This window comes from Ruditapes philippinarum, unplaced genomic scaffold (assembly GCF_026571515.1).
Source record: "Ruditapes philippinarum isolate M1 unplaced genomic scaffold, ASM2657151v2 ctg3062_1_1_1_1, whole genome shotgun sequence".
NCBI classification, from domain to species: domain Eukaryota; kingdom Metazoa; phylum Mollusca; class Bivalvia; order Venerida; family Veneridae; genus Ruditapes; species Ruditapes philippinarum.
The window spans coordinates 242,212-254,523 of NW_026852595.1; the positions used below are offsets into that span (position 1 = coordinate 242,212).

At 33.3% G+C, this 12,312-nt stretch overlaps 1 protein-coding gene across 1 annotated transcript; it reads left to right on the forward strand.

The window, feature by feature from the left end:
• Positions 1 to 3,153: 3,153 nt before the first annotated feature.
• Positions 3,154 to 9,002, forward strand: LOC132718137 (uncharacterized). The gene is made up of 6 exons (XM_060701766.1): positions 3,154 to 3,412; positions 5,307 to 5,440; positions 6,334 to 6,428; positions 6,692 to 6,805; positions 6,961 to 7,092; positions 8,057 to 9,002. Exons 1-6 carry the CDS (start codon positions 3,272 to 3,274, stop codon positions 8,068 to 8,070), a joined length of 630 nt encoding a protein of 209 aa, XP_060557749.1. The 5' UTR covers positions 3,154 to 3,271; the 3' UTR covers positions 8,071 to 9,002.
• Positions 9,003 to 12,312: the final 3,310 nt, after the last annotated feature.

Sequence of the window (12,312 nt, forward strand, 5' to 3'; positions counted from 1 at the left end):
CATCAGCTTTACTTTGCTTTAATATAAGCGTTGGATTACCGTAGCTACTGTCTGGGTGCTAACACTTATAAGATTAAATGAAAGTGGCTCAATTTTCTTATGATTTAGATCATTCGAAAATAAAAACCGAAGTCCGACTTTGCAACTAATATTGTATCATAATAAATAAAAAAATGTATAAAAAAACGTAAGAAATTCAGTAAGGTCAATTTTATATTTATTACAGAATTGTACACCATGTACATGGCAAGTTTCTGCCGCTTACTTCACTTAAAGGATTAAAAATTATCTCAAAGTGATACATGTATTTTGTTTTAAGATATTTTGAATGTCAAGAATTGTCCTTAGAACTTTATTTAATGACATTTATTGGGTTGTTATAACATTTCTACAACTGTCAAATTTTAGAACGCTTAGCCGCTAGGCCACCGACTTCACAAAAATGATAAAATGAAAAAATCTCTCAAGTGATTTTTTGTCTATATATCTTTTAAATAACAAGAATTGTATTATGAACTTCATTAAATGTCGTTTTTATTGATTTTATAACATTTAATTATTTTAACTAATTAGGCCGACAGACCTCTGGGCCGCTAACCTCACAAAAATAATAAATTAAAATCTTTCTGAATGTGATGTATTCTTTTAAATGTCAAGATATGTCTTTAAAAACATTATTAAGAGTCGTTGTTATTACATTGACAAACTAATACAACAATATAGTTTTAGACCACTAGGACGACAAATTAACAAAAATTATAAACAACCAAAAAGTTTTGTCAAAGTGATTTTATCTTATACGAGTATATCTTTTGCATATGAAAAAAAACGTCTTACGAACTGCATGAAGTGTGGATTTTATTTCTTTTATAACATTTCTACAACATTAAAATTTTGGGCTGCCAAGACCGCTGGAAAACAAAAACTTTCTGAATTTGTTTCTTCTTCTTTTTGTTGAACCTTTAAATGACAAGAAATGTCTTAAAAACTTAATGAAGAGTCGTTTTGATTTCTTTGACAACCTTTACAACATTTCAATTTTAGGTCACTGGGCCGCTGGGCAGCTAGGCCGCAAACTTCATAAAAATGACAAAATCAAACTGTTCTCTCTGGAAAACAAAAACTTTCTGTATGCATTTTTCTTTTGTTTTGTGTAACTTTTAAATGGCAAGATATGTATTGAAAACCTAATTAAGAGTCGTTATAAATATGCTAGGTCGCCAACCTCACGTTGCTAGGACGCTGGACCGCTAGGCCGCCAACTTCATGCTGCTAGGCCTGTGGGCCGCTTGGTCGCCAACCTCACACATCTTATTTTCTAACAATTTTAATAAGATATCTCAGGTCTGATGTCCAGATAATAATACAACAAAACGTTTTGAGAAATAAGTGCATTATTCCTTTTCTATTATTTCCATTACAGTGATTTGGAATTTATTTACTCGTAACGTTCAATTTATGCATCATCCCTGTCAATTAAAATTGCATCATCTCAATCTCTGATTATCTAACTTTCCATATCATCTTACGTCACGTCTTACTATACCATGGATATATTTAAAGTCAAAATTCAGTATATAGATTGAATGGAATTTAAATCGCACATATTTCACATAACCAAACATCAAATGATTCGCTAAACAGTTTTAATATTACATTTATTTTTGTGACTATATGACACATTTCACTTATTTCTAAGGTGGTATTTAAAGTAATCGAAAGAAGGCTCATCATGCCGAGCAATACAAAATATGCTGGTGTAACATTGCAGAAGTTGATTAGTATTTTTTAGAAGATACAAAAACTTAGGTATAAAACATAATTACAAATTTGTTGCAAAAAACTACAATGAATATGTCATTAATATGCTAAACACTTTTAGTATCTATATAGTCATATTGTCCGTGCCTTGAGATATTAAGTGAAATAGAAAATATCTAATAGACTTACAATTTCACTAGAGGAGAGAGAGAGAGAGAGAGAGAGAGAGGGAGGAGAGAGAGAAGATAACAAACATATTATCTTAAAAAAAGAAGCTTATATAACATAGGCATATGTTTTATTGTCCACATGTGAATAAATTGTTAAATCTCGAAAATGACATCAAATACATTCAGTAGTTCTGAACAGCAAACATAAAATAGATAGATGTTGATACGAGATTGCTTTCAGTATCATACATTTGAGTCTTCATAGATTTGTTGTAATCATGTCTATTGAACATACAGGAACATCTCCCATGTGTTATAAAAGAATTTGTTGGAGACGTGTAATTATCACACAGTCTAGCTGAACGTTGACGCTGAAACATGGAAATATATCTCGTTACAACTCTTATATTGTGCGGAATTGTGGCATCCGGCAGTGGGCAAAATTGTATATGGAACCCGAGCAATGTCATGTTTCCAATAAACGAAGTTCTCTTGACTCGAGCCGCATTCGACTCTATGGTATGTTTTAATATTTTTTTATCCCAATGTTTTCTTAACGCACACCATCGGCACAAGCTTTGCATTAAAACGGGCGTGGGTTTCCAGTATTCCTGATTGCGTGCTAACACTTAGAAAATTAAATGCAGTGGCTCTGTTTCCAAATTGTATAGATCATCTTAATAAATATTTTTTAAAATGAAAACCCGACTTTGCAACTAATATTGTATCATAATATTAGAATATACTCTTTCAGAGGTTAAAGTGCAAACTCTTTGATCCGTTCGCTGTACATCTTAAAAATATTTCATTTTGTATATCAAAGTCATTTTTAAATAAAAATTACAAATTTTGTAATAAAGATACAATGAATATGTAGTTAAGTATGCTTAAACACTTTTTGTATCTATTATAAGTCATATTTGTCCGTGCATTGAGTATATTAAGGATATAGAAAAGTATACTAGATATGACTTTAAATTATACATTTAAGAGAGAGGGAGAGAGAGAGAGGGGGGTGAGTGGGAGAGAGAGAGAAGATAACAAACATATTATCTTAAAAAAAGAAGCTTATATAACATAGGCATATGTTTTATTGTCCACATGTGAATAAGTTGTTTAATCTCGAAAATGACATCAAATACATTCAGTAGTTCTGAACAGCAAACATAAAATAGATAGATGTTGATACGAGATTGCTTTCAGTGTCATACATTTGAGTCTTCATAGATTTGTTGTAATCATGTCTATTGAACATACAGGAACATCTCCCATGTGTTATAAAAGAATTTGTTGGAGACGTGTAATTATCACACAGTCTAGCTGAACGTTGACGCTGAAACATGGAAATATATCTCGTTACAACTCTTATATTGTGCGGAATTGTGGCATCCGGCAGTGGGCAAAATTGTATATGGAACCCGAGCAATGTCATGTTTCCAATAAACGAAGTTCTCTTGACTCGAGCCGCATTCGACTCTATGGTATGTTTTAATATTTTTTTATCCCAATGTTTTCTTAACGCACACCATCGGCACAAGCTTTGCATTAAAACGGGCGTGGGGTTTCCAGTATTCCTGATTGCGTGCTAACACTTAGAAAATTAAATGCAGGTGGCTCTGTTTCCAAATTGTATAGATCATCTTAATAAATATTTTTTAAAATGAAAACCCGACTTTGCAACTAATATTGTATCATAATATTAGAATATACTCTTTCAGAGGTTAAAGTGCAAACTCTTTGATCCGTTCGCTGTACATCTTAAAAATATTTCATTTTGTATATCAAAGTCATTTTTAAATTACCACTTAGATTTGGTCTTATTATACTTGCCTACCGGCACCTTCTAGTAGAATATCAGTGAGAAAGAGTACATAAAACAACATTTTTTGTCCATTCTGCTGGTATCGTGCGACAGATGCATTAATTATTGTGCCTTATTTCAATTACGTTAGATAAGAAGTTGCAATGCGGTCTGTCAAATTTCAGTACAAATAACAAACGTTAAAGAAATGTAATTAACTTTAAATCATCACTTCCTTTTCACACAGCATCTATTGCAAAAAGACGGAAAGAAACTGCAAAAGCAGTGAAACTGACACATAGGTATTTACGTTAGAAGTTGGTAGTCAAAATAAATCTATTTTATCTCTCTTGTCATACGAAGTTTGGAAAAATTGTTCGTAAGTGACAAAAAAAGCTGTTTAACGTACAGTTACTCCCAGAAAATACATTTATGAGAAGTCAGGACTGACATCGAACATTAGAAATTCAGAATATTCGCATTTCAAGTTGCCATTGCACTTCGAGCCGGCCGGCTGACTTTGAATTTCTATAAAATTCAGAGCTCCTTGCACATTTATTGAAAATTACAATTTGTCAAATTTCGAGCTGGAGTTGAATTTTGAGGTAGCTCGAAGATATAAATTCAAAAGCAGCATTAGTTGTTATTATGGTGGAGTTGAATTTTAAGGCATCTTGAATAATGAAATTTATCAAAAACACTAAATGAATTTTGTGCTAAAGTTGTTTTTCAAGTAACCTCAAAGAATTTTATTCATAGTTTGGAATTCGACTTGAAGTTGAAGCTCAAGATAACTTGAAAATCGAAATTCAAGACATCATTGAAAACTGAATTTCGAGTTAATGTTGAAGTAAGAGGAAGCTCAAAGTAATTCAAAACTTGTAAAACTTAATTACTGGAGTTGAATTCTAATTAATTTTTACTTTTGATCTTGGACCTGCCTAGAAAAACAACTCCAGGTCGAAATTAAACTCATTCAAAACTATGAATTTCGATCTTCCAGTTGAATCGAAAAACAATTCCATTATGAAATTTAAGTAATGGTAATTTTAAATTTCGATCTTCAACTTGGCTCAATATTTATCTAGAGCTCGAAATGTAATAACTGAAAACAATAATAACAACTTATGATGCTACGTTTGAATTTCGATTTACGAGCTTCCTCGAATTTCAACTCCAGTTTGAACATCACTTTTGAATGAGTTGATGAATATCGCTCGGCGTAAATTTCAAAGGCTAATAAAAAGTCAAAATACATTTGAATTTCTGTTGGTTCAAATGTCCCAGCCTGACTTTTATTTCTCTGACTACTTTATAAATACAATCCAATATTGTTCACAGAAAAGCATAAACATAATTTGTACCCGCGTTATACTTGCCCGAATACTTGTAATGCGTATAAAGACTTAATATTACAAAACGTATGTATCACATATATCCAGGGGTCAATAAAAGATCGTTGCAATTGTATTCACAATAAATTATTACCTCTAAATTGATTATTTGTTTTATTGTTTTCTAAGTGATTGAAATTTATACACCTAGCTCAACGTATATTTTCACAATCATTTCAGATTAGCAAAAATGCATTACTTGGCCAAGTTGAATTTGCTCTACCTTATCCGCCATCGTTCTATCCAGATCCGAATTTCTACTGTAAAATCGTAAAAGTGGACAAAGACGTATACCAGAGAAATTGCACTTCAGGGTAAATAAAAGTTATTAAGAGAATATCATAGCCAATGTCTATATCTTAAACTTGTCAGTGTGTAAAAAGCTTAACATGTCACAGAAGATAACACTGTTTCGTTTATAAACGCAGTCAATCAGGTACAAGAAGCTGACATTAATTTCAAAATTAAAACTTTTTACTTCTGTATCTGCACAAAAGTTTCCAAATAAGCCTTTGTTTATTGCACTTACTTTGTACTTCTTACAAAATATTAAGCATATTTTATGCTCAAATTTGATATTTGATTTTTTGATTTGACCTTAAAGTGTGACCTTTACCTTATGTGTAGCAACCCAATTATTGAGCTCTGCACCTTGTATCAAAAAGATGATTACTTGTGTCAAGTTTTTTTATCGGTTAAGTTATGGAGCGGGCACGAAATGTAGTCTCTGTAACACTTGACCTTTGAGTGTGATATTGACATTAGGGGTAGCAACCCAGTTATTGCGCTCTGCACATCGTCTCATAATGGTTAAAACAAAAGCCATGTTATTTTAAAAAGAATCAGTGGGTTGAAATATTAGACATGCAACGTAGATTTTAACAAAAAATATAAAGGTTAAAAAGTTGAAGAGCGGACACAAAAGTGTTACAGACGGACAGACAGACGGTGGTCATTCCAATAATCCCCTCCCCGCTTTGCGAACTACGAAAATTAACAAAAAAAAAAGATAAACACTGGCAGTGTTTTTTTAAAAGAAAAGACAAGCTGTAAGGATCGCAGTTTCCCAAGCATTTGTTTTCAATCCTTTATTCAAATTAGAAAAGTTAAGTAAGAATTGTATATCTTTAATATATATTTTACTTTGATTTTAGTGTCATATGAAATAAAATACATTTCTGATATACTTTGTGTTGCATTTCTTTAGTTTCAGAGGATCTATGTGCCTTTTCTATCCTGCAAGCTTAAATACGTTGAATCCGGAACAAAACAGAGCCATATATTCATATCAATATTACGGAAGTATGACTAAATCTTTTTATGTATAAGGCTTTTAAAATATATTTGTTATTAGTTTTTTAAACAATTTTGAGAATACAAGAGGTATTAAAACTGAAAACGTTGCTTATAATTCAATATAATTGCTTCACCAACAGATAGTTTTTATCTTTCAGTATAAAGAAAACATCAACCTGACAATTGTTTTTTATTCTAAAAAAGTTAACATTTAATTATGCAAATCTCCAGGCCTTATTGAAAACATCTGTTTGTATTTTACCTTATAGTTGAAATGACAGAAGCATATTGGTCAAAAGATCCCACGAAATATATTTGGAGGATTCAATGTCAAGGTTATGATATTTTTCGGAACGTCTGTGCTGTTGCAAATGTGCGGCTAAGTATGTATTCATTAAGACTTTCTTTTGCGTTGACAAAATCTAGCTAAACTTATAAAGTGGTTATAGATCTTTTCTCTCAATTACATGATAAGTGTCAATTATTATTGAACAGACATTACATAAAAATGATATTTATAAAAGAATAATTTGTTTAGGTCTGTTTGTGTTCAACAAGGATCAGTATGATAAAAACGTCAAGGACACAAGCAAGATTGACTTGGAAAATACCATTTGTGTAAATTATTGGAATGATTTGAGATTCCAATGGTTTCTCTTGTACCTTAGAGGTAAGTTTATATACCACCTGCTTGGTCTTCAACCCTTTTACAGTTGGTAGCTACATTTTCCTCTTTTATTTACATCTGGCGGACTAATTGGGAGATTTTATAATGGACAGTTCTTAAATCCCCTTCGGACTGAATTTTCTTAATGTTAATCTTCTGTCTCGCTTCGGTCGGCCCTTTTTATGTTATTTTATGTTGCTTTAAGTCATCGAGTTATTTATTTATGGTCATTAGGCAGTACTTTTTTGTACTAATGTAACCATGACCATTGTTAGAATTTCACTTTGCGTGGAGTAATCTTATTTACAATGTCTTGTCATATAGGAACATATTGGAGCCAATAGTGAGGTTTGGCTAGCCTTAACCGGTTTAAGTACCCCCAGGGGTTTAACTATCACTGACCGTTCCACCCCCCCCCCTTCCCATTTTGACCCCCCTTTCACCATTTTAGCTCTTGTCCCTTTAATTCCCATATGGGCTAGTTTTAGTTTTTATTATTTCACACATAACTTGACCCTCTCCTCCTTTCGCCACCTTCATGTCCACTCCGTGCCTTCTGGGTGCCCTGCTGTGGAAGTTTGGTGTGTCGACTGAGCTTTGCCTTGTTGATCTTTATTCTCGTCTTTTGTAACCTTTACAATATAAGCCATGCTGCCCTGATATTTATCAGAAATGTCCGGAGTAAAGAAACAGACATAATAAACAATGGCTAAATGTATAATTTACATATTTTCATAAATGTATTTTAATAGTAATATAACATCCCTTTAGGGGCGAAATAAGGAAACTAATTAATAAGAAAATTAAACAACAAAAATAAAAAAACGTTATAAGCCAATGAAGTTTGAGCTTAGAAAATAATGTAGATTTTGAATTTTATTTTTAATGCAAAAATTAAAATAAAATGTTGTACAATTTTGCCTTGGCAAACTTATAATAGATTAATATGTAATGATCATCTTTTCAGAGCCGTGTGGTTAAGTACCCGGAAATCCGGAAGAATATTCTTTGCTCCAGAATGATAATTAAACCGGCTGAAATGTATTCGGATATCATTGCAAAGCTATATTCTATTACTTTGATTTCTAAATAAAATTAGATACAATGTAGATTTTAAAACTTATTCTTTCCCTTTTTCCCTATGCGAGAACCTGAAAATGATAAAGGTATGCTTAATTATTATAATTTATATTGAACACGTTACAGTGAAATCAAAAGGAAGAAGCAAAATTAAAAACAAACATTTTACAAAGATTAGTGAAACCGGAATCACTAAAAACGCCCGATGCAACAAAATTGAAAATGCTGCAGGCTTGGTTCAATAAAGCCTTCACATGAACGGTGCTAGAAAGAGCAAGTTATTCCCTATCACTAAAGAACGCCCAATACTACACAATTAAAAATAATCCCGGCTCGGTTAAGTTTATTTGATCATGTTCATGGACGTAACTAGAAAGTACAAGTTATCGCCCATGCCCCAAAGCACATGATTGAGCAGAAGTCAAAATGTAATAGTGAAATTTGAATTTATAAACGTCCAAAAATCTTGATACATTACTATGTGAAGTCTAACGGTCACCGCATTCGACTCGGCAGGTTACCGGCCGGGACCCGAAAAGATTCTGTTCGTTGCACGTATGGTCTGACTGCACCGGGATGGACAGCGTACGGATCGCGTAAGTAAACTTTAAACATATTAGACGAAAGGTAAAGCATTGGACTAAATTGGGCTTCCCAGGTTCGATTCTCGCACGTCACAGGTCACTCTCGTGTTGGTTGACCACGGGTATTTCCACTGTGCCTCTTTACTGGCATGTACCTTGAGAAGTAAAGGCAATTATTACATCTAACAAATCTTAAAAGTGCGCATGTACAAATGGTCTCATATTTCACTCAACACTGGCTCGAGAATTTTAAAAATGTTCAATAGATACACTTGAAATGATACCCCATTTTTTAATTTCATTGGAAACACAAATTCTACATATATGCGCAATAAATGCAAAAGTGCATGAAATCGCATGTTGCGTAAAGATGATGTCAGTGAAAGTTGTTCTTACTCTGGATAGGCCCACCCAGCCTTGTAATGTTGTCGGACGGATGTGACATAATTTTGTACTAATTTACGCGTTTAACAACATTTTCATTTTTTTCGTGTTGGGCTTTCTTTAGGGATTCTGTTTTTCTCTCTTTTATCATTTTGATCAATCTATGCATGTACTTTTAAGTTCAGATATATATATATATGTGGCTTGATTTGCGTCCATAAACGGTAATGTGACCTCCGCTTTGTATCAGATGCTTCAAACAGCTAGGGTATATTATCTGACGCTTGTTTAAAGATAACACATGAATGCTGCAGGATGGCGTATCAGTTAACACTAAGAGAATGAAAAAATTTCTGAACTTAAACTATACCATTGTTAAACGTGCCACAAAAGTGATAAGACTTTAATCAATGGTAGGATACTACGTTATCGCGCACCTGCTGAATGCTCACTCGGACCATTTATTTTTTCAAGAAAATCCGTCGACTCGGAGGTAAAATATGATTGTATTATAAGAAATAGTAAGAGTATCAAAAAAGTATGTAGCGCACGAAAGAATGGCTAAAGTCCTTGAGATAATTATAAAAAAGTGTATAGATTTATTGCCAGGTTTGGGCCTAAAAAACGGATAAGTGTTCCCACGCGGACTTTTCCTGAAAGTTTTTTTATTATTTGTCACTTTGTCAAAAACTAATATTTGTTTGGCGACATTAACTTTTTTCTTCTTTTTACAGAGATCATTTCTTTGATTCTGAAGAAAGACGTCGTCAGGCAGGAATGATGCGGCATGGTACAGTTTCAATTCACAGGAACACCTTACAAAGAGGTGCGCTTGGCGTGCGTGGGTATTGAACCTGAAATGATGATTCAAAACTAGAAATGTGTCATCATGCCACGGATGCCCCCGCATGCAGCCAAAATTTCAGATGGTGCATTAATTATTTTTTTCATTTTAAGTTCAAAGCCCTTAAAACTTTTCAATGTTAACACAAACCATTTTCATACAATGTTCAAGGCACTGAAATTATTCAGTCTAAACCTTTTAAAAATAGCATATTGCATATTTGTAGCCAAAATAATGGCTAAAAGTAAGAGTGCTGAAACTGAAAGTTCAAAATTTTTCCAACATTCAGGAAAGATAAGTTTGTCTTAAATCATTGAACTACAACCAAATTCAAACTTAAACTGCTTATTCCAAAGATGTATCTATATTATTTTCAAAGTGAAAAGTACATAACTCTGCCAAAAAATCATCAAACCATGACCAAATGCCAACTTGACCTGCCCATTCCTTTGACATATCCATATGTCAAATTTAAGTTGAATATGTAACACTGTTGGGTAGGTAATGAACAGAAACTGTAAATTTCATATTATTTTCAAAGTGAAAGGGGCATTACTCTGCCAAAAATCATTGAACCATGACCGAACTCGAACTTGGCCTGGGCATTCCAAAAACATATACATATGTCAAATTTTAGTTGAATGTGTTGTACCATTGGGGAGATAATAAACGGAAACTGAAAATTTCATATTACTTTCAAAGTGAAAGGGGCATAACTCTGCAAAAAATCATTGAACCATGACCAAATTTGAACTTGACCTGCGCATTCCTTTGACGCATCCATATGTCAAGTTTGAGTTGAATGTGTTGTACCTTTGGGAAGATAATGAACGGAAACTGAAAATTTCATATTATTTTCAAAGTAAAAGGGGCATAACTCTGCCAAAAATCATCGAACCACGACTAAATTCGAACTTGACCTGTATTTTCTCATGACATATCCATATGTCAAGTTTGAGTTGAATGTGTTATACCGTTGGGGAGATAATGAACGGAAACTGAAATTTCATATTATTTTCAAAGTAAAAGGGGCATAACTCTGCCAAAAATCATCGAACCATGACCAAATTCGAAGTTAACCTGTATTTTTTCATGACATATCCATATGTCAAATTTGAGTTGAATGTGTGCAACCGTTTTTAAGATAATGAACGGAAACTGATGATGACGGAATGACAGAAGGACGGAAGGACGGAATGACGGAACAGGGTAACACTATATGCCCCGGCCATTACATGGCGGGGGCATAATTAATGCCAACAACTAAGCTAGGAATATCAGACTTTAAAATGGACAGTTAGGATCTCAAAAATGACTTGGATCTCAAAAATGACTTAAAGAACGATTTGTAACATGGATGGCGTTATAATAATTTCTGTTATGTCTCATCTTATGAAAAGTAGCCAATGATAACTTGATTTGCGGACTACTCTACAGTTTATACACCAGGAACAAGTTGAGTCATTGTTCTCCTATGTTTTGATATAAAAACATATAATATTTTTCAATAGCTTAAGTAATAGCTATATATAACTCATAAGAAAGATTTTGATCAAGCAGATGTGTTGTTAATGGAAACTTTTACTTGTATTTGCGTTAAAGTACTGCATGGACAACATAAGGGACCTTTGCTCATAATTTAAAACATAATGATTTACTTGTTTGTTGAACTTGTGATTTGAGTTTTTAAAACAAGAACAAAATGGTAGCTTTACGAACATGAAATGAGCCGTGTCACGACAAAACCAACATAGTGCGTTTGCGACCAGCATGGATCCAGACCAGCCTGCGTATCCGCGCAGTCTGATCAGGATCCATGCTGTTCGCTTACCAACCCTATTACAAGTAAATAAACTGATAGCGAACAGCATGGATCCTGATCAGACTGCGCGGATGCGCAGGCTGGTCTGGAGTCATGCTGGTCGCAAACTCATTATGTTGGTTTTGTCGTGACGCGGCTCAAATTGTCAATATTTATCGGTTTTTAAAGCCGTTTGTAAAAGTACAACATGTAAATCATTTGTGTCATGGACTGAAATAAATAAAAAAAAACAATAATTATAGTCATTCCTTTATCATTGTCTTAACCATATCTTGGTAATTAATTAAATCACAGTATAATTATAACAATTATACAAGAAGCAGCCACAGACAGCAAATCGAGGAAATACATTTTAAAGGGGAAGTAACCGATACATACATGTTTATGACAGCAATTCACACGTTAAATTTAATCACGGTGCATATCCATATCGGAACCCTCTTTGCGAATATCTGCTCAAACGATATGCACAGGTCATTCTCTGCTAAAAAACAACCAGCGATGGATAG

Excerpts from the sequence above, each read along its gene's own strand:
- LOC132718137 (XM_060701766.1), top strand. The coding sequence starts at position 3,272 with ATGGAAATATATCTCGTTACAACTCTTATATTGTGCGGAATTGTGGCA. Across the intron at positions 3,413-5,306 it reads GAGCCGCATTCGACTCTATG|ATTAGCAAAAATGCATTACT; the intron begins GTATGTTTTAAT and ends CAATCATTTCAG. Across the intron at positions 6,806-6,960 it reads TGTTGCAAATGTGCGGCTAA|GTCTGTTTGTGTTCAACAAG; the intron begins GTATGTATTCAT and ends TAATTTGTTTAG.